The sequence below is a fragment of the Ciona intestinalis genome, chromosome 8 (genome assembly GCF_000224145.3).
Source record: "Ciona intestinalis chromosome 8, KH, whole genome shotgun sequence".
Lineage (NCBI taxonomy): Eukaryota > Metazoa > Chordata > Ascidiacea > Phlebobranchia > Cionidae > Ciona > Ciona intestinalis.
Genome location: NC_020173.2, coordinates 5,356,263 through 5,380,001, shown reverse-complemented (window position 1 = coordinate 5,380,001; position 23,739 = coordinate 5,356,263). Strand labels below are relative to the sequence as shown.

Sequence of the window (23,739 nt, the reverse complement as noted above, 5' to 3'; positions counted from 1 at the left end):
TCGAATCACTGTAAGCGTGTTTTAACAACTGTTGTTTTGTCGCTATATCCTTTTTTTTGTTTAAAATATTTTTTAATTTTCCCTACCGAAATCGCAGAGACAAATTAAGTTATTATTATTAGAATAATAACCAGTTTGTGAGCTTGTAACTTGCCACAGCGCCATGCCCTTTTGAACGGCCTCTAGGTCATATATTACTTGTAAAGTTCCAATACATATCCGTGCTCGTTGGCGGTTACATAAAGCGTCAGAATGTCAATAACTAGACGACCTTTACACCGGTCACCATGAATGAAGTTACTGGTCGTAAAACGAACGACTTCGGCAACTTTAACAAGCAATAAACATGTTCCGAACTATAGCAGAATGTTGCAGCATTCTAAATGAATTTTAAATGCTGGAAAAAATGACTTTTTACCTTTTTTTTCTGAGCTATTGTTTTCAAAAGATTGGTATGTTTTTAGTCAAAATTCGAAACCTGTTTACGTCGCATTTACTGTTGGTGCATCATGTGTGATTCATCGTTCATACGTCTGCGAGTTATTCTCTTTATAATGAAAGTTTGGTCTAAAACGTCTGGGAAAGTTAAAAAATGTGTAACAGAAAAGGTCACGGTTAGAATTGAAATTGTGAGTCGACGCTGTAATGATAATGAATATGTGTATAGAGATACAGCTGCCTACCGGCTTGTTTTTCACAGTATTTGTTGAAGCTGTTAGCGTGGGATTATCACACCTATTTTTATTCAGTTGTTTTACAACGGGCGTGCATTCAATTTGCACGGTCGTTTGTAAAAGCGTGCTTGTTTGGCAAATTATCCGGTGCAAGGCAATCAAAATAACCGCTCGTTAAAGTCGTTGTCCTCTCGTGCTTTTCACAGTAACTGCTTTGATGAAACCGTTTCAGTAATTACCCGGTTATTGACCGTTTCACAGACCAACATGCGTTAATTACAGCTTCTTGCTCTGCGTGGATTCAGCTTTATATTCATGCCGCAGGTGTGTGGCATTAACCCAAATGGCAAAGAGAAAACAATTATTTCACAGCAAATACACGACATTGCAAATTATCCAATTTTCTGCCAAACGCAGACGAAACACCGGTCCACACCTCACCCATTTCCGTGTATAAACATGGGCGTCTACTACACCCGCTTATCACTATAACTTCAAGCAGTGGCCACACATTTCACAACAGTGGCTTCACGCGAATGCTTTTAAAGACTTCAATTTTTTAGAAAATATTTTGTTTTAACGTCCTGGTGCCAGTAGATACTTCATGATTCGTGCTTAGACGCCGCATTTCGTTTGGAACCGCAATTTTGCGACGCCGTTCAAGCACGCACTGTGCTATCTCTTTAATGAACCAAAAAGTCACAATTGGTATATAGGTCTATACGTCTTGTCTCGGTTGCTGCCAGAATATAGTCGACATTGCTTTGTTGTCTTAACCTGCTTAGTAAAACGTAAGACCGACGAGGTCTCGCCGTAAGACAGGTTAATCGCTGCCGCCGCTTACCCGTTAAAGGCGGACAAAAATATATAGGACTCTCCATTATGTCCAAGCCAGTAAACTAGCACGCTGTGTTTCGCTTCGAATTATTGTGTGATTTGTGTAAACACTACTCGCATGCAATTTGGCAAGGTTCTCGTCCGTAAAGCTGGACTATATTCGCTCCAATAGTTCGGGCTTTCAGCCAAGAACGCACGCCTTTTACTTAAGTACCATCCACGCGTGCCTTTGTAGCATGCTGGGTTTTATATTAACGCCTCCAGATGCTTATAAAAATTCTATACCAACTGTAGAACTACAACTTTGAGGGTTCATATTCATACGCTATCTGTTTTGTAGTTTTGAATGCAACTTGTAAGTTTTACCTAAATACTGAATGCAAAGCTAAACAGCATACGTCTGTTGAAATAATGTTCCATATATACCGAAGTATTGCTTTCTTTTTTTGGATTTTTTAATGCGGAAAACTGTTTTTTTTTACCACAAGAAGTGAACCAGCTATGTTGAATGCAATTTTAAAACTGCATCTGATACACAAGGATTGTCTCTATTATCTCAACGTCAAGCAACTTAATAATGTTGAATGCAAATCCGATACATTTAGGTAATGGTATAAAGTTTAAACAATGTTCAGATTGTTTCTGTTTTCCCTCAGTGAATACTTTAATAGTGCGCGTGGCCCAAAACAACTTTCTTAAGTTATTTCCGAACTCTTGGATATTTTTTCCGTTACTTTCCACGATGTCCACCCTACCAGTTTCCTGTTTAATGTCCAAAGTGGACGCAAATGTCATAGCACGGTCGTGACTGTGTCTTTCTATACTATTGTCATGAGTTATATTAAGCCAAAGTATTCACTGTAACGAACGTCCTTTTTAAATGTCCTAAAACTTTTCCGGTACCGTAGCATATATTATAGGCACTCAACGGTTTTAAGCCCAAATGGGTCATTGGGCATATTTATCAATTAAGTTCAATTTTTGGTATTTTAAAAATTTAATTGTCAACTGTTAAACTTTATTTCAAAAGATCGAGTTTTAAAAGTTAGAAAATCAAAAACCGTTAAGCAACTACGGTTTATGGACGCTACTGGGCACAATCGTTTATTCATAGATCTTATTTATTGTCTCGCCGTAGGTTACTTACACTGTGTGTTAATAAAGCTGAATCACAGCTTATCGTTCGCATTCAATGCTCGTACTTGAGTACATTGCGTTTTAATCCGAGCACTTCACAATTATGAGACTGCACCGGACCCACAGGACCACACATAGTGCTTATCTCAACGCAGATGCCCAATCGCCAGGTGTATATACGTACAAGAACAACGTGCGCTCCCTGTCAGTGTAAGCGCCTCTTAAATCAATCTACAGTGCAATGAAAGAACCCCCATTGAGCGTTGTATGCGTTCGGCTTAAATCCAGACCTCAGATGTGTATGGATCCATCGAAACAAAAACCAAATATGACACAGTACATCCTCTGTACCTAAAAGGCCGAAAATATTGCTAGTATCAACCCAAAGACTCGCTCCGGTACAACAACGGACATTCGATAGTGAAATTGTAAAACGCAGTGCTTTGTATCCGAAACTTATCTCTCCGTCTAAGCGTGAAGTTAGCGGTTTTGTATTTCGTAAACTAAGTTCGATGTGCTTCTACTTCCCATAGCTATTGAAATGTTTTTCCTTTCCCATTATCATTGCTTCCGACCACTTTGTCTGGACCTATATACCCGGTTATCTTCCACGCCTCAGGAAATCTAGTGTATGCGAAAATACATAGAGAAAAATACTTAGGGAACTGGACCGAAACTTGCTTTGCGAATGCGGTCCAGAGTCGTGTTTTTGGCAGCATACACAATCAGGTATACATGTCTTGCTCCTATGGAATTTAACCAGCCATTCTTTCGCTGGCACTCTTGTCAACCGTCGAAATATGATATTTATGAGCATATGTACGTCTCATATTCACTTTCTATATGACGTCAGTGGCTTATTTTGATCATTCAATTGACTTCTATTTATCATTCCTGTAAGCGGATGTCGCTTTCCAGACGACTCCCTTATACCGGCGACACCGAAAATAGAATGCTTTGATTCACACACAATGCCACTTTAGATAATTTTCCGCTAAATTGCAAGAGCCAAACCTGACATTGGCATATTTGCGGTCGGCGGCGGCGTTTTCCGTCCCAAACTCCGGCCCAACGTATGCTTAGCTCACGACTGGGTCACGGGTAGAGAATTTACCCAAACCGAGTCTGCGGCTATGCAATGCAACCCCCCGAGCCAGCAAGTATGTCTTACCACTGCGGCTTAGCATGTTTTGATCTTCGCTAGGGAAAGTGAAGGAACAACCCGAACTCGATTCCGTTTTTGTGATGACTTTTAACCCGGTTGGTTCGATCGCAGTAAACCGTACAGACCACACAGCTTGGCGCGCGACACCGCAATTGCTAATAGCTGTAAACAGATACAACTCTGACTTGAATCACATCTTTTGTGCTGCTTGCCACAAAAATACCGACGTCCCAACAACAAAGCATTACTTCAAGTTTGCTTTTTTTAAATTCTCCAAACCTGAACCTATACAACCCATTGATGCCAAAGTTTCAGCATTTCCCCCCTTTTTTTCGAATTTTAAATTTTAGCACTTTTTGTTCGAATTTTTATTTTTTGGCATTTTTACTTCGATTTTTTTCGGCGATGTCTAAACAAGCTATCATTGACAGCGTACACTTGTCATGCTTAAGAAGCTTTCATCAAACTGAATGTTTCCGCTGCCACAGCTGGCCCTGCATGTTCTGTCATCGACAGATCAATGCATTACGACCACCCAGATTTTCAAACAAAATTCACTCGTATTCGTGTTTATGACAAGCGACCAAGGCCAATCTCAAGCTGTTTGTTGTCGAACAATCATAAATCCGACGTGGGAAGTCGGTTCTCGTTCCCGACGCGGAAGTGTTACGTCACAGTAAACCGATCACGTCAAAAAACGAACGAATCTTGCTGTCCAGCAGCTGACCTCTTGACCGCTTCTTCGGCCACACATGACGAAAAGCAATCACCCGACGCCCGTATACACAAATATATATATATATACATACATGCGGTCAACTATGTGAAGAATTAATTAATTCTTTCCAGCCATACAGGTGTAATATCAAAACTGCAATGCCATGTTATCTAAAGGGTCAATAGTTATAAATAGATTTAGTTTCTGAAATCGGCGTTACTCCCCATGAACCTATGAAACCATCTCAGTCTGGAAAACTTTCAAAACATAAACGGATACAGTTGGTTATGAAATCCCGGGGTAGTTTCCTTGCAAAAACATGCCACAACGGTGATGTACTCCCATATCAGAATACGAATCTTTCTGGATAACAAATGAACGTTCCCCAAAGAGAAAGACCATGAACGTTTGAATTGGGGTTCACAGAACTCGGTTAGAACGAACTTATATCTGCTTGTACACGAGCCAAGGAATATTTTACTTGGAAATCATCCAAAAATAACTTAGCCCTTTGAGATAGGTTTTCAATTCTATAAAGACTATTTTATAACAAGCTTTGAAACCCTCTGTTTCAGCGACAAGACAGTGACACCCGTCTATAGTGTGTATTGTGTATATTATGTGTATTATCTCGTTGTTTACCCTGATTAATTAGTGCCTGTCCGACACGCGTCTTCGTGTATGCGTGCGAACTGTGAACTGCACAGACGGGTTAAACAAACAGCGTCCAATTAGTTCGGATGCCGTTTAATCATCCTGAGAAGACTCGTGTTTATACAAGTTAATACTGGTCATTAAACACGCTAATCAGGCCGTTCAATCTACATGCTTCGCGTCTCTTTTGGATGCTAAAAAAGAAAAAGTGCAGAGAGGTGAAAACCGCTTACTTAGCGAGACAAGACGCTCGTCTTTCTTCCCAAATTACAGTCAATCTTACCCCGCTTTTTTATGTATGAAAAATCGCCACAAGTACAAGCTGTCGTGTTATAAAACCCCCCTGCTGGTCAAAGTCAGCGGAATTTAATTTCCCGAATAACCATTAAGTCTTTGAACCAGTGCATAATAAAGCTGAAGAAATTATGCAACCGGTCGATAAGCCAATAAGCGTGAAGTGCATCTATGTAGGAGCGCTGGGCCCCGAAATTCAATTAGTGTCGTGGGACCAAGCATTGAAACGACTGTGGAGTCTCTCGGTTCCCTATGCCGCGGCTCCTGCTTTGTCGTTTAACGCGGAAAATCAATGTTATTGATCGAGTAGTGAAGAACCATTGATTCAATTCAACTTAATTGTCCTAAGTGGGGAATCCACTTAAAATTCGTCCTTCCTTTAGTTCTCTATTGATGAGAATATGGTGATTGACAGGTCCGTTGACGGCGAGTCGAATTCACCGACTTCTTATTCTAACTGTCAATTTTCGCTGAGTGATGCATATCATGTAACAGTAGCAAAAAAACGTGGTTTTTCACTATTAAGAAATTGCCCCAATTGTTTAGAAAATCGCCTTTAAAATACAAAGTAAAAATCCGTGTGGTCGGAACCCTTATCTAAAAATTAGTTCATTCCTGCTTTGTGCTCCAAGATTAAAGGCAATAGTCTTTAGTAGGCGCCGATCCCTTTGTTCATCTTATGGGCGTGATTTTCCTGCGTCATTCTATCCAGCTTGGACCCCCGAACACAATACATGTACCTTGTTTGAGGGAGCGACGAATCCTGCCATGTCTGAAAGATTATCCGCTCAAATGTGACCAACGTCTAATGGAATTCAATCGCTGTGAAACTGGTCAGTTCCAACCTGCTATTGTGTATGCCATATATACACTGTATGGTTCAGTTTCCTAATGGCTTTTATCGGGAAGCATTAATGTAATTGAAAAAAAAACGCTTTGTGATTATTTTAAAACATCCAAAGTCACATTGCCCTTTTAATAAAGTTCGTAATGTGAAAGCCAACACCTTATATCGATATTCAATGATTAAACTTCCTTTTGGCAATCATTGTTTCGATTTCTTTAAATTGAATTCAGTATGACGCAAGATATATCAATGGTTTGTCAATGGGTCAATAAAAAGCTTGGACACTGCTGTGATACGAAATTCCCAAGCAGCGAAAAACACTTCCACGTACATATGTAAGTGGATCGCTCTATTGGATTATTATTGCTTGTTTATGCACGCCCTGTCTGCTCTGATCCATTGGAAAACGGGGGGCGCTTTTATTCCAGCGTTTGACACAGTCTTACGGGGATTAGCGCTGAATGAGAGCAGTCGAAACGACCAAAGATCTGAATTACATTTTACTGGGCCTTCGATGTCTTGCCCCATGAACCCCACTACCGCCCTCTCCATTGTGGACCATGAAACTCGATCCGATCGCTTTCTCTGTTAGGAAACCGCTGTTTCGTAAACAATGCCCCTTGTTCTGTAAACAATGGCCCCGCCAATGCGCCTTTGATCGAATTATGCTTCTCGCGACCAGTTACGCCGTACCTTCGATCGACTCAACTGTTACCGAGCATCAAGTGCGACCGATAATCGCACCTTTGCCGCAAACAAACTGATCATTACTCCACCATTTCGCAGACATTCCTTTCATAAATACTTTGTCCTTTCCCTACCAAGTAAGCCCACACTTCCGTTTCACATTTAAGAAAAAACTAGATCACTAACAATTTGTCAGAATGTCCCCATTTATTTTATGTATCTTAACTATTTTAGTTTCGAACCAGTTTCAACAGTTATCCTTCACCGTCCAATACAAACATAGCTGTTTGCTCACGGATTTGTCGTCAATTGCTTTTCAAGCGTTATCAGTGTGCATATATATTGTTACGTGGGTCACACAGTGCGTATGGGTCTTATAATTAACTTATAGTCAAATCAATAAGCCCACTGTATAAACCCCATTTTATTTTGAAGTCGTCTAATTTTGCTAATTTGGCAGGTAGCTAATCGCATTCTGCAGTGGGTCTTTTAAGATACTTTATTTTGCCGCTGCCCCCTCCCCACTGCGGTAGTTTGTTTAGCGTTCTTTGATTCTAAGCGCATTTTTAGCGTTGTTTGTTTTCGTAATTCTTGCCAGTACCGTCCGTGTCGAAACCCCTTTGATCCTGGCTAACTATTGTCTTACCAAAGCTGTACTTGTTTATTTGTTCGAATTTTCAGCTAGTCTGGCACCAGATCTTTTGTGCTGATTAAGGTTTTACACAAAGCCCCAAACCAGCTTAAATCTTTCTCCAAATACCGTTTAAAATGGTCAACATTTTTGTTTCTAGTTAAAATCTGACAGAATTCTCTCCCCAAACGGTGTTTTGTGGTGAATTGTTGCTCTATAGGGATTTATGAAATAAACTTGATACAAATTTGTTAGTTTATCCCTTCCAAAACTGTAACACGTCAGTTTAGGCAACCGTGTTTTTGTTTCTCGTTTCTGGTCAAACAGTAATGAAGCTAGCAAAACCGCAGTATCCGTCATATGAGTACACAGTACACACCAGTCAGTAGCTTACCTGATCTAGTCATAGATTTCTTTCACCGCAAACTCAAACGTGTCTAGCACACATCCCCTAGAATACGTGTAATTTCAAAAGAAATAATCTATATTAAAAACGACAAGTTTTGTATGATAGTCACTTTTAAAACCCCAACCGCAACTCTGCAGAGCCATAATCATATTTTACGACACTTTCTCCATTCGAGCATATCGTTTGTTATTTGCTTTCCCATTACCTTGACTGTCGAAGTAGGTGCACCAATATTTGTGCACAAAGTCCAGTGTTTTGCAACATCGCTGTATTACCTCGTAACTATTCCAGCAATGTTACAGTTTTAAACAACCTATATTGGACAGTTTGATAAACGCTGTGGTCTTAAAATATCTGTCCTGCTATTTATTTAGTGACCTATTAAGTATGCAAAGGCACTTTTTTAAAGATATATCGTTTTCGACCAAAACAGTTCTATTTCTGCGCATACATAGTGCTTAGATCGTTTGATTTGATATCAATATCTGTTTGTAGTTTATTTTACTGTGAGCACTTTGCATCAAACGTATAGCCAAAGGCAAGACGCACAATCGCTTTGGTTTTGTCATAATCGCAATTCAGTTACGTACATATAACCTGCTAGCTACCCAGCCATGCCCAGTAAAACAAGCAAAAGTGAACGAGGCGTTCAGTGCGACAACAAAAGCTTTTTATTAACGCTCATACGCGCAACTTGCCATGAAACTTTAGGCCTATAGTCATATACTTGATAGTAAATGCAATAAAAAAGTTAAAATATTTGCATGAGTTTTTTTTTGTTTTAAATCATAACTGTCTATTCGAAATGCCAAAAAAGTATTACAATCATTAGGTGTTCTTTGCTGTTACATATAGAGAGAAGACGGGACATCTTTAGCACATACTATTCAAGTTTCTTGATTGTGTTTTAAACAATTAACAACAGTCTGTCTATGGAAGTCGTAAGGACATGGTTTTATAATTCTTTGAATGTTCTGTGTTTACTACACAAATGAGACAAGAAAATGAAATAAAGAAGTGTCCCATCTTCCCCAACCCTACTATATTCTGTTTAACATTTCTCGCACCGTAGAAAGAGCTTAAACGTACGGAATTTTTATTGTATTGCCGTTCCAATAGGTCATAAAAGGTAGCGCTTCGTTAGCGACCCACGAACGTTTGCTTTACGGAAGACTGGTTGTAATTATCAACTCGAATTCCGATGATTCTTTGCTGGTCGCATAAAATTCCGCTAACATAGGTGACTAGTGACTACTCTGATCTACAAACATTCTTGGCCTATATTAATACTTAGAGACAAACATAGGAAAAGTTATGAGATTCCGCTTTAGGATTAAAGCGTCGGAGTAAATTGTAAAACTTCTAAAACGTTTTATATTTAATATAACCGCCCGTACTTTGCTATTCTCCAAACGCTTTTCACGTATTGGGTAATGTTGACTTTTTACGTCCCCGTTTTCGGAGGCGTAACCCTATTTGTTGTCACTGACCGTACAGTTGTCATTCGGCAAAAGTCATTTACGACCTCTGATCTGTGATGTGTCGCTCCGAAACGTGCATAAGCAAATAGAGGCCACGCTTACTGCCGGGTTATACAGTTTACCGGCAAAAGTAAATATCTTTTCCAGACATAACATTCCTTCTGCCAGAATATGCCAGTGTTTCCCAGCATTTTCTGCCCCGAACTATTTTCACTGGCATCCTGTTTCGCTGTCTCGCACCTTGCAACAATACCACAAGACGTTTTATTATATAGGTTCGATAAAACGTCTATATTTGCAACTGTTTAACGATTAAACTGCTTTTTATTACCAAGTACATTCTGCACAAACCTAAATGAGATTGTGCTAACAAGTGGGTATAAGCATGTCATACTAAATGCATTCAATACAGTAAGGATTTTTTTACGAAAATTTTACAGTTAAAAATCAAGTCCAACTAATAGTTATATAAGAATCATATATACATCTCTTATGATATACATTTATATATGCCATTGGTTGAGAAACACTGGTCTGTTCGAACCATCAAGGCCACCCGGTTAGCTTGAAAGCGGATATTCTATGTTTGCTTTGCCGGTGAAAAGGTCCCGGTCATGTCCAGTTATTAAAAATATCATAGAGCTTTCGATAGCATAGTATGGTCGGGGGTGTGATGGGACATCTTTAGTACATGATATCTAAATATTCGGAACGTGTTAAAAACTATTAACAACGGTATATGGGAGTCGTGAGGATATGGTATACTCTACTATATGATACGACGGAATTTGGACATTCCCAACATGCTGGTATACTTAGTGTAGTGGCACCTTTTCCAGCAGGCGTGAGAACATAAGCTCTAATCCCAATCAGCTGGTGTTGTATGGTGCTTGTATACGTCCGTAATGTCCATCGGTGGTTGTTTTCATCAAAGGCTCGATTTTGATTACAGCTTCATGGAGGTTATGACCGCCTTTATGTAAGTTTCTCACGAAAATCGTTTTCCGTACCCCAAACACTTAACAGACAGTATATATACGAACTGTGTTGTATTCCGTTCCTTTTGCGGTTCAGGAACAGTGCACATAATGTAGCTTTTTAGAAAGGTCAGCTTTACGTTGCAACAGACGCCTTTGCTTTAAAACTTCGATCTTTCCTGCTGTCTGTATATACGTAGCATTCGCTGTGTGTGGCGTATTGTGCAATGACAATGGAAATCATGACGTTTCTCGCTTTCGACGCACTATAACATAGGCCGGGGAAGGAGGGAACTTACAGTATAACGGATTCTATAGGGGTATAAATACGCCGACACCTGCGCCATTACAATTTAACGTCTGACGTTTCCACCTTTTGTGGTAAGCGGGCAGTCGTTCCACAATCTTTTCATTGTCAACAACGGTTTCCGTCTAGTTACGACACATCTCGGTAAAGCGTCGTTTCTCGGCCACCTTCCCGGCCGCTGTTGTTTTATCGCCGGCCAAATGCTACAACATGTTTTATTCCAAAGCGTGAAGTTGATTTCAATCGCTACAACACAAAGTGAATGCTGTTAAAGTCGTCTCATATTCTTATTTATTCTGTACAGGTATTATAGTAGACTGGCTGGGGTAAGATTGGACATCATATAACCGCAGACTTGCGACTATTTATGACTATATATGAGTGTTGGTAATTGTATAAAATACAATCAGGAAATATCGGGTTTAGGTTCTATTACGGTATTTCATCCTACCCCATCGTATTGCACATGCAAATCCAGGAAGATCTCTTGGTTTATACAACTGAATACCCACTTAAGCCTGGCATGCAATACTTGAGCCTTGTGTTACGATACGTGGTTGAGGAAATGTCAGTGCCATAAATCACATACAACTATACATGGTTCAATTCGCAGCAACCGTGCACCTGCGTGTAGCAGCCCTTGTAATATCAATGAAGCTTGTTACCCCATTACACTTGTCTTGCACCTCGTTAGTGTAACGTCTCTATGTCAACGGTTTATAATATGGATGCTTACGTTAGGTCAACTTCAAAAAATTGTCGGTAGTTTTTATTTATTTTTTTTACTCCCCTTTGCACATATTTTTAAAGCTGTTTAATCTGTTTAATTAAAGTAACTTTCTACCTACAAGGAATGGCCTATACCTATACTGGGAGTTTTAATACTTAAGTATTGTACAGACTGTTTGAAATTCTAGTTTTTATTGTATTATGGCAGAACTGACTTTATTTATTCCAAGCCCCGTTATAGCTAAAACCGAAGTCTCAATCCAGTATTTTGTAGCGTGTGTTTCGCGTAAATCATATATTTAATACTAAGAATACGGATTAAAAAAAATCGAAGTTTTGAAATTTAAAACCACTGCGGAACGTCAGTGTCTAGGTAGCGTGTAAATTTCGTAACAGTTCACGCAAATTCCTCCGGCGTCAAACCGCAGTTCGTACACCTTCGTGTGACGCTGTCAGTCCCCGTTTTATTAGCGCATTTTAAATCCATTTCATTTCCTGTTGCGGTCGCGGCAGCTTCTACTATCCTTGTATAATGGTAGTGAAGAACCGGGCGCGAGCTGCCACGTTGCTATTAACTATCGGACGTTACCTGTTAACTGTCATATACGCAATATTTCGGTATGTATTACCACCAATGTTCTATTTCTAATTATTGTTGTAAATATATATATATATTATCTGTGGCAAAATTAAAACACAGCCTATTATTGGCCGGGGTAAGATGGGACATGTTTTCACTCTTTTTATCGTCTAATTGGATGGTAAACAAAGAAACTTTTCAGAAATGTATAACCGTATGTTGCCAGAGCTGTAGAATTTACCTCAATTCGTAAAAATACGATTGGGAAATGTGGGATATTTATGCTAACGGTATCCCATCTTACCCCACAGTACTTTACTACTTTATGAATTGCGACTAAACCAAGCACACATGCATATAACAGCCTGATACGAAAAAATAGCATAGGAAAAATAGCTTATTCACTGGGCGCAAGTTTTATTTACACAGAAACGAAAAACGACATTTCGTCACTGGTTGTGGTTGCATCAGAATGTGAAATTCACATATTTGGCGTGTTTTAGTTCATATATCGCCACACTGAGCCGCGTTGAACTTCGTGTGCTTCGGTTAATGCGGCTTGTCATGCTTATTGTGGAAATCCGCATACGTTGTGTGATCCTACACCATTTCGTGTCGCCAGCTTTATCGACAAACCCTCAGGCAAAACTTAAACTTGTCAATGTTTACAGAGGACGATTTGTCAGTCGTATATCAGTCGTTAAACGAAATTGCTTTCAGTGCTAACGGAATACACGTACATAAAACAATATTATACTTTTTAACAAGAAAGAAACTGTTTTAAACGGTAAATTTTTTAATTATTTGTACTTTCATTTCAAAATACTTTCATTTCTCCGTAACGTAATAAAGTTTTCGTTGTAATGTAACAGTTGCATTTAAATCGCTAAGGATCGTTCGCAGTTGGCCAATCTATCATGTGGTGTTCGGTATCATGGCAAGGCAGTGAACGTAAGCCTTGCAGTTTGTTTTGAAAACAGCTTCGATTGTGATTAATTCGATACTTAGCCATTCGCAGGTCTACAGCCATTGTAAGACTGCTAGGTCCGAGCCTAATCTCTGCTTGTCGCCTGTCCCGTTTGTTTAGATCGAGATTTTATCCGCTTCCGCTCGCGAGTGTTGCCGGAGGATTTGTAAACATCTGATGCAGTGTTGACCCATCAAAGTTACAATTTCACGCACTAACGCTAATAAACGGTGAACATTCGTTTTATACAGTATGGTAGGGAAAGATGGGACATCTTTTAACTCTATTTTCTAATCCCATTTAGTAGTAAACACAGAACATTCATAGAATTATAAAACCATGTCTTTACGACTTCCACAGACCGTTGTTAATTCTTTAAAACACGATTGGAATATTCAGATAATATGTTCCAAATGTGTCCCATCTTTCCCCACACTGCTATATTTAAAAATCCCACGCAAATATGCGCTGTAAGTAAAAAGCGTAAATCTCTATACGTGTTATAATGCCAGCGGCTTCAGGATTAAACCAGTCATAACCAGATAAAACCGCCCTTCGTCACAATCCCATCATCTTAATACACCCTTGATGGATGATTTAATAATCTTTGCATAATCAGGATTGGACCAATTAGCCAAGACGACTCGACCCGAATTTTAATTGCTTTCTCTAACCGGCCGTGGTTTCCTGTAGTACTTGACTCTAACCTCATCCTGGGGAAAGGAATGAATAATCAAATAAGGAATCCAGACTTACCATGAGAATACTAATTAGGCAAATCGTCAGAAATTCCCAGTCTGGTCTGCTAAAAATACCCTAAAAATGAAAAACTACGTCGTTTGTTTTTTTATAAAAAACTTCAAAATTTTATATCATCTTTTTGACATTAACAATTGTCACCAAAATGTGTTGCATCATCACAACCGATAGGTAACCCCGCCACAGGTGCATGAACCGTAATCCCTTATTCTGTTACGAGCTCCTATCCAAATCCACATATCTCAGTGTATACCCGGGGCCGCGACCCTGCACGCCCTCTGCGGTATTTCCCGCATCGTATGCCGGTTAATTGATTCCATTTTTAATAACCGCTGGTATTTATGCTCGGCGGTGCATTACATCGCTACAGTATTCAATTTTCCGTATACTAAATAACGAGCTTATGGTAAAGTATTGGCCCCTGAATAATTAATAGCGTTATAGCGAAATGCTCTGCAGACCCCAGCTCGGCTGTCTTAGGACCTGGAGCGTAAACAGCATGAATTATACACATTGTTGCGCCTCGTTAATCCTATACGATCTATGTAGGCGCTTGGTGTTATGTTACGCTTCGGTACAACCAGATGTTTTCGCTGGGTTCAACCTTGCCAGCAAATTTCCGAGGTACGTAAAAACGCAACAAAAACTTTTTTCCCAAAAAACAGAGTTCGGAGGGGTGACGTCATACTTACGGGCTGTCAATCAAAGTAGAAAGGTGTTTGTCTCAATCCGCGGCTTTAGCAGTCGCATTAGCGATGCGATTAAAAAGGAGAGTGACATGGCTGGACGGATTGCTTTGTAGATCAAGGGTCACTTTGTTTTTCAGTCTTCAATCGCGCGCGAGGATTCGAATTGCGACTTTCCGTAGCGGAACCCGAGTTCGCTGCTGTCGCGCACGACAATGCTGCTTGTTACGTCATAACAGAGGCCGGGTCGCAAAACGCATTGAACCATAGAATCGCATTTTGTTTACGCAACCGACATTCTGATGTCAGCCAATACCCGCGAGAATTTAGTGTTTGTGGGGTTTTATCGGTGTAAATTATACCGTTAAATATGCGACTGAAATGTTATAGGCATTTTTTGTTTAGTACAGTTGCCTATACCCCACAATACGTGCTAAAAGTGTCCCATCTCCCCCTACCCTACTATATATGTTATGTATTTCGCAAAGCAGACACAGTCGAAAACTTGAGTTCGGTATTTAAAATATTTCTTTGCGAACATCAATTTAAACATCGCATGCTTATCTGTCTATCAGTTGGCTTTATTCAATGGAACATTCAATTTGAGAACGCCCGCGTATCCCTCATGGTCAGTGCAGTTTATCAATGTGTGGCACGTAACGCTATATGCTTATTCAAACACCGCATGTGTACACAAAAATAGCAGCCATTGACATTTCTAGCGTTCCTAGACCTTCTTCAGAATTTATCATTTTGACTTTACGTTTTCATCGTCTTTCAATAAATGACGTAGCCGGTGACGTCATCAATGTGTTTAAAGTCGCATTCTATTACGTCCAATGTTGTGGTACCATAGGTAACCCGGCATTATACTTAAGGTCTCCTTAATTCCAACACGTCATTCGAGCGACCGTGACCGCATCGCTATTGTGATGTCACGACTGCCTTTGTTTGACGACAATCGCGCCATTCCACGCCCGCCCGCGCACGCACAAAAGCGCGAGACCACATGCCCCCCTACGATCACTAAATCACAAATATAAACAGGCGAGAAAAAATGAGCACCCGATATTTCAGCCACAATGCGGTTAAATAACCAGGCACAGCACGCTCTCCACGCTTAGCCTGGAATCTTAACCAACGTTCGCATATTTCCGCTTCCTCTTAGTGTTGTTTTACCGCAACCTTGGTCGGATTAAATCTGACCTCTATTGCGGTTGTTAAGCCGCTGCCGAGATTTGCTAGTTCGTATTGTAATCTGAAAAAAGAGCGAGCTTCTTTATGCATAAAATTAAAGGCAAATTTGTGTCTAATCTGCCTATAAAGCTGCCGATAAGTGTTGAATTGTAGAGTATGAATAGGTTATTACACCGGCGCATTTAAAAGCTTTAAACACGATACCACTTCAGCCTGTTGCGTATTTTCTCCGAATTTTTCAACCTTGCCAAATTTGGCGTTTTTAGAGCGTTCATTAATTTCGGACTACCCGTTTATTTTCGGCTCAGCGGCCGACTCGTTGGCGCCGCAGGTGACGAGGATGGCCACTCGGCGTGATTAATGACGTCATTAAAGGCGAGGAGGCTTCTGTCAAGTAAAACACGCGTTGTCGTTGGTCCGAATCGGATCTTCTTACAGTGATTTATGGAGCAAAGTTACGACTGATGCCTACCGCGTCCGGTTCCGCAGATTTCGTTTATTTAGCGGCGGTCATGTTTTTGCAGCAACTTGAAAAAGATCTTCGCTATCTTAGGCTCGTTTAAGTTGTTCAATATCCCGTTTCTAACTAGTAAGGTACACCTCGCACGCTTTCTACAGAGATATTACTGACGGCACAAAAAGCTTATAAAACTCCGTGCAAGCGAATGCAATATAATTGTTTATTAGGTTTATAGGTTCAGATCTATTTTTACCCGAAAACACACACACTCAAAGTTATAATTTTGTTAAAACACCTGGAGTTCAAATTTCTCCACGAAAAGTAAGCATAAGCAATTTTAGCCCAATATGTAACTGCGTCCCAATTTACACTGATAAACTATCTACCCGAATTATTCACTATATAACGTTACCCATGCTATTTTACTCAATGTTTAAACGGCTCCAAAAAGCCTTTAAACGCCGCCTATATCTTAAACCGAAGCCCCGACGCATTTAAATACATTCCATTGGCAGTTTAACTGCACTAATAGCCTTTAACTACCAGTAGCCCTTATTCAGCATTACGTATTCGCCACTAGCTTAAGCTAAACACCATTAGTTGGACAACAGAATTTTAAGATTTCGACGTTCGCTGCGACAGTTGCAATTATTGACAACTCGGACCAAAACGTTCATCATTTTTCGCATTTCTGCCACGTTTGTCAACGTAATCTAATCCTGGTACTTAGCAGAAACTCTCCGATAGCCGATATGTTTCTTAAACGCATTTTTTTCACACTTAGGTTTATTTTTGTTGTTTTGGTATAGCAGCATATATGTAACTTGTTCCAAAATAACTTTTGTAATCAATCGTCTTAAAATATTTTGCACTTTTAGCCTGAAAATGTCATTTTACCGCGTGTGACGTACGCAGTAGTTTTCCGTCCATCAAACTGACGGATAACGCGGATTTACGCCAGTTACTTTACTGGTAAACCAAGCAGGCTATTAAGAAGCGGACAGTTTACAAATTTCGGCTTCTCGTGGCATGGAAAATATGCCACAGTATTTGCCCTCAGCAGACACGCCCGCAATTCTTATTAGTAAACACGACTTTCGTCGCGCCGTTATTTCCGCCTGTTTGCTGCAAATCGGTCGGATTTTTGTGGATTATACCGAGGCCCTTGACGCCACAATAGTGATCACTATTACGATTTAACATGGTCCATTTGCTGCCAGGTGTGTGTTAAAGTTCGCGTAATATTACAGGAACAATAATGATATTTTAATGTGTATTAACTTAATATACCTTAACCTAGCATTACTGTTGTTGTTTGTTTTCGACAAATACCTTTCAGACGTAACACAACACGTTCAAGTAGGGAAAAATGCTAAATTCTTCTTAAAATATTTCTTATTTCATTTATTCTTTGTCATTTGACCCATAGCCTTACCGTATATAACCGTCTATCTATATGCATAGTGGCAATGTTACGCCATAATGTATAGGGTAGCCTTGCCTCACTGACCTGTGGGTTTGAACCCTAATAACCCCTTGGGGACCTCGCATAAGAAATAAACCCTAATCCCCGGTGCCCAAACCCGAAATAGCGTGCGATCGAGCGATTTGGGTGAGAATTTCACCCCTAACTTGAACCACAGAGTTTACATATGAGAGATTAGGACCGTAAATTGCCGTTCAGTCAACTCGTACTTTTTGCTCGAATGCGCTTCTTTCATTATTGTGTCAGAAATTTATATTAACAGCCTTGAGACACGACAAAAAACAGGATTATATTACTTTTAAATACACAAGTTAGCTATACACAAAATTATAAGCTAACCACTACGAGAGTACCGCTGTTGTATTATAAAAGAAGTGATCCAATTCGTGCTATACAAAATATGTTTTCGTGTGTTAAAACAACATTTTTTCTAGCACTGCCGACATATATGACATATGTTGTAGGGTAGGGGAAGACGGGACACCGTTATCACCTAATATCCAAATGTCCTGATTGTGTTTTAAACAATTAACTACGGTCTATGCGGAGTCGTGTAAGGACACGGTTTTATAATTCATTAAATGTTCTTTGTTTGCCAGTTCCTTGTACACAAGTAGCAAATATAGTGCGTTTTAAGCCCAGATCGGCAGTTCCTATTTATCTTGTTTTTCAATAAACAAGATTGTTTGTTTCAAAACATACAGCTTTGCGCTAATTATCTTTCTTGTGCCCCTGCACCCCAAAACTCATTCATCTCAAGATAACGGGCGTCTTGGGTTTCTGAATTTAAAAATAACTTGTTTTGGCACAATATTCTGATTCATTAATCAGGCATTATCCGATAAGGTGAATAAACTACCTTTCAAAGTACTCAAAAGCATGGATCTACTATTACTTGTTTATTTCAAATCGTAGCCTCATCCATTATCGATACCCCGAGTCCGTATTCTAACTTAGTGATCGTATCTGTACGCACAAATGTGCCGATTGGATGCAGATAATATCCGTTTCAGTCTCTTGCGTACAGCAACGCTACACACCTGCTACAATATGTTGTAAATGCGAATCCAAACCTTAGAAGTATACACAGTAAATATAAAGTAGAACTACCAAAGTATTTAGTCAACGTATAGCATATACTGTGTGCGTATCTGCCCATACAATGCTTTACGTAGATTTTCGGAGTACCGGTTTGTTACCCACACGCAATAATTGAATTTCAATCCGTATATGGTGGTAGGCATTCGGCGCATCGTCCAGTGCGTCCCATTTCTGCATGCGCGCCACGAATGTGCCATATATGCAGCTCCGTAATAGTGTCTCCCAATTTGTCCGTCCACTGACTTTTGTTTTATTAGCCCCGTGTTCAAATGGGCCGTGACATTCGACTAGTGGCGATAAGAACCCAGAGAAGTCAAGCGGTCATTCTGAAAGCTGGTTTTGCTCATTTTTTTTATTTATGTCGTCGCCCGTGACTTAAAAATCCATGAATATTAATGAATTTAAAAATCAAATTTTTTTTTTAACTAATTAAATATGTGCTAAAAATATCAACTATTCTAAATCGCCGAAGCATCTTGTTCAAGTTAATGCGGTTTAACTTGTATTTCGCCGAGGCATTGATATTGGAATCTTGTGTATGAATAGGTACAAGCTGTAAGTCTGTGGTTTCGTGAATTACACGTTCTCTTATCTTGTCTGACTCAGTAAGTTTGCATTACACAGAAGCCTTTTGTTTTACTAATCGCGATCTTAGAATTACAAAACACGGGTAGTGTCGGCTCCCCGTGCACTACCAGACTAAGCATAACCACAATAAAGGGTCCTCGCTTAAAACGTATATTTTATTTATTTATTTCTTCGAAATGATAGCTAAGATCATGCCATTTAAAGAACAAAGAAAAGAGAATCAACAGCAAAACAACAGTTGTTATAACACGCCATGGAAAAAAGTTCTTCACGACTATAACAGGTTGTGTAATTGTTGAAAACACCATCAGGAAATACGGAATATTATGTGATAAAGATATCCATCTTACCCCATAGTACAGTACCATCGCTTAATACAACTTTTCAGATTAAAAAACAGCCAACCTCCATAACCATAGTGATTTGCAACGAACGTGCGAAACGGTAGATTCTTCGGACTATAACTACGGTTCTTACTTAAACGCGGTTAGTTGCTAATCCATTTCCAAACAACATGTCTTCGGTTCAACACTTCTACCCTTGTAAGCATTTTTAACACTGCGTGGCCTTTAAACATCACGTATTATATAGTAAGGTGGGGGAAGATGGGACACCTTTAACACATAATATCCAAACATCCTGATTGCATTTTAAACAATTAACATCGGTCTATGGGAGTCGTAAGAATACGGTTTTATAATTTTTTGAATATTCTTTGTTTACTACCTAATGGAACGAGAAAATGGAGATAAAAGGTGTCCCATCTTCCCCCACCCTACTCTACATTTCGAACGTTATGTTTTAATTTAAAGAGCCGCCCATTAAACCCGCGTATACAATTTCGTTGGTTTTGTTTGCACGCTTGCAAGAGCGCTAAACGTATTAATATGGTCAATTTTAATCTGTTTCTAAAACTGCGGTATATATGGGCAAAAAGAACATTGGCCTATTTTGGTAATTTCTTAACCGATCATGCAAACTCAATAATGCGCCAGAAATACCAGCTTGCAGAGTTTGCGTTTTCTCAACACATAGCCCGCAGCATGACGCAAACGCACCTACGTCACGATCATACCTGTTCCCTATTACGTACCATCCTTCTGCATAACCATATATGCTCATATATAGCAACCGTAGCTTTCGAGGCCGCCGTGCAACGACCACCAAATATGAATACAAAGAATAAAATTTCTGAATTTTCGATCTCGGCCGAAATAGAGATAACAGATGTATTTTGATTTATTACAACTCCCTGGAAAAGCGAAACTCCTGTAAAAGTCAACCCGGTAAAAGCAACCGCGACCGCGGGCGTTCCGAGAAAGTTCAATCACTTTTTAACCATACAGTTTGTTATAAGCCTTTTAGCTGCTAGTCTGTTGTATAGTTACCCGATGTATACACCTGTGGTATTAATTTAACGGGCGGCCTCTTCCACTTTTTAACCAGTTTTATCAAATTCCACTTTCTAACTATTTCACTTTTTAACCAGTTTGTTAGAAGTGTTTTAGTTCCATGCTATAGACTGTTGTATGGACACACCAGATACAAATCATTGGGCGGTCTCCTAATCAAATTTATGTTAATACGCATTCGAGGTTAATCGAAATTAAACTGCTCACCAAACCGCTCGAGCCAAAACATTATACCGTTGATACAGTCCATGATAAGAAGCTGCCGTTGTGTTACCACGCTCGCTAATGACCATACTTTGTCCGCTACCCTTCTTCACTTTATGTGTTTCGTTTTCCAATTACGAAAACCGACACGGTTTTTTAATATCAGGTAAAAACCTTGACGCCAATCGAATACGAGTTTTGTTTTATGTAATAACCGAACCAGTATATTCCGGAACAAACCGGTTTGATCAATAATTTCAAGCAGTTTTGACCAGCAAATGGAATATTTTGTATTATAGTAGGGTGGGGTAAGACGGGACACCCTTTCCATCTGTTTTCTCGTTCCATTTGATAGTAAACAAAGAACATTCAAAGAAATATAAAACCATATCGTCACGACTTCCATAGAACGTTGTTAATTGTTTAAAACATTATCAGGATATTTGGATATTAAGTGAAAATGGTGTCCCATCTTACCCTACCCTACTGTATGTTTTGTATTCCGAAACTATTCAGTATGTTGTCTGTTAATATAACAAAACAAGTCGTTTGAAAACATTAACGTATCCCTAGGCAGTTTAGGTTTAGTCCTTAGAAATAACCATCTGTAACTCATGGTCTATTGACGCATGTAAATCCAGATCCATTAGTTCATTGAAGCAACAAAATTATTAACTGGTGCGTTTCCCGTTGCATACCCATAACATATGCCCACCAGACCTAAAAACCACCATCATACATCAAGCAAAAGTAAGAGATTCGCCACCACCGCTTTCCATATGTCAATACATTATTCTATAATCAATTTGGCAGTTTCGTAAGCTCTGATTCATGCCCACGAGACAACCGTACTTATGTCTACAAACCACCGTGTAAGTCCCACGCCCGTTCAGTCACTGTCCGCCTCCGCAGTATAATACGTTATTTTAGGCTCTCATGGTGTACTTGTGTCGAATTTACCAAATTTGTCGAGATTACCGGCGCTTCTGTGGGCGTAAATCCAGACAGCCTTCTGTCAAAGTCAATACCCATAGCTTATGTATTTGTGGCCTTTTCTTTCACAGTCCAGTCTCGCCACCAAGTTTTTAAATATCCACTCCAAAAGGGAGGGGCGCCACCACTTAATTCCCGAGTGACGTAGTACACAGTAAAGTACGTAAAATGTGACACGCTTTGCGCATATAGAATGTAGTATACAACACCCGCACCAGTCAGTGGGAAAAAACCTTCCAATTTCCAATGGTTTGAGGTCTTTTAAATTAAAAATGTTTTCAAAGACCACCGCAATGGCACAAAAATATTTTAATTCCTAAACCGCTTTCGGGAATGCGTAGAGCCGCAGACTGACGACGCATTTCATAATCTCTGTGGACATCAAAACGCGTATCTTTCGTCGCCGCCATTTGCTTTGAAACTGCTGCATGCGACCAGGTGCTGCTGTCATCTTTTCTAGACGTTCATGTCACCCATTCTAAGGTTTAGAATCGAGTTACGTGATGTAACCCACGATAGTCAGGATCGGGCACATTTCGAGTTTTTTACCGAAATTTTGAAGAGAAAATCCCGCCAAAATTGATCTAATCGTCCGTTCTTTGTTTTAGGAAAACGCATCAAAGAAGAACCGAAAAAGCCACGCGGTAAGTGGCGAGTGAATATTTTTTCGCATGCACTTTTCGATTTTTTTCTCTATATTTTGACATATAGCAGTCATCATAGGCAAACTTGTTTCACTCACTGCCAAACACCTGGGCGTTGTTTTAAAATATTATTCAATCTGAAATAACCTTTGCCCACAGATCCCTGCCAAGAAGTGCTTTGTGGTTACGGTGCGAGTTGTCAGGCGGTTGATGAAGACACAACGACTTGCGTGTGCCCTCCAGTGTCCTGTTCCGCCTCCCCAACAACGGAGGACATTCTCGCTCCCATTTGTGGCTCGGATGGCGTCACCTACCCTAACGAATGCAGACTGCGTGCAGCAGAATGCATGGCGCAGCACCGCATCAAAATTAAAGCCACCACATCGTGCGGTAAGTGTGTAACCTTCTAAAGAAAGCACGTTGCTTATGTTGTATTGATGTTTGACCTTTTTCTCGCTATACTTAATGACCTATAAATCCCACTATTAAATATTAAAGAAGACAGCAATAATACTGTGCTGCTATTCGCGCACCATAATTAATAATGCATACACCTGTTATAGCATATATATATAGAAACTCACGTTCTAGAGTGAAACATCAACAAAATTAAAAGTACATTGAAAGTTTTGTTAAATAACAGGTGTAGCCCCTATACCCCAAATAAGTTCATTTTAAGAGAAAAATGGAATAGATTTAATCAATCTGTACGAGTGCAAATGCTTGTATTAATACGAACTGTAGACTTATGTTATATGTATATACTTAATAATCCTTACAGTTTCGCGAGCATTTATATCACTCTGTCACCCACCGTGCCAGAACCGAAATACATTTTTAAGACATAACACTAAACTACGTTTCCGACGTCCGAACGGCGTCAAGTCACACCTACAGAACGAGAATACGAACTTTAACGCAGCCGCAAATTCCAACGTTAGCTAATGCGATCACCGCAAGCCTTTTCGCACCAGTTACATTCGCGCACAGTGAAAGCAAAAGGGCCATCACTCGTCGATGCCGACTTTACGTATCGACCCCTTGCTGTTACTCCTGTTTCGATAACGATCTTCTCATCTTATCCAAACACATCTCATAACCTAGCCCCACCATAA

At 39.8% G+C, this 23,739-nt stretch overlaps 1 protein-coding gene across 9 annotated transcripts in view; it reads left to right on the top strand.

Annotated features, from left to right (window-relative positions):
• Positions 1-23,739, top strand: part of LOC100187262 (agrin) — a 56,893-nt gene that overhangs the window by 2,647 nt on the left and 30,507 nt on the right. For all 9 annotated transcript variants that reach the window (XM_026835666.1, XM_026835659.1, XM_026835660.1 and 6 more), the window contains exons 4-5: positions 22,589-22,624; positions 22,784-23,014. In XM_026835666.1, the coding sequence (XP_026691467.1) occupies positions 22,589-22,624; positions 22,784-23,014 (267 nt within the window). The remainder of the gene's footprint in view (positions 1-22,588; positions 22,625-22,783; positions 23,015-23,739) is intronic.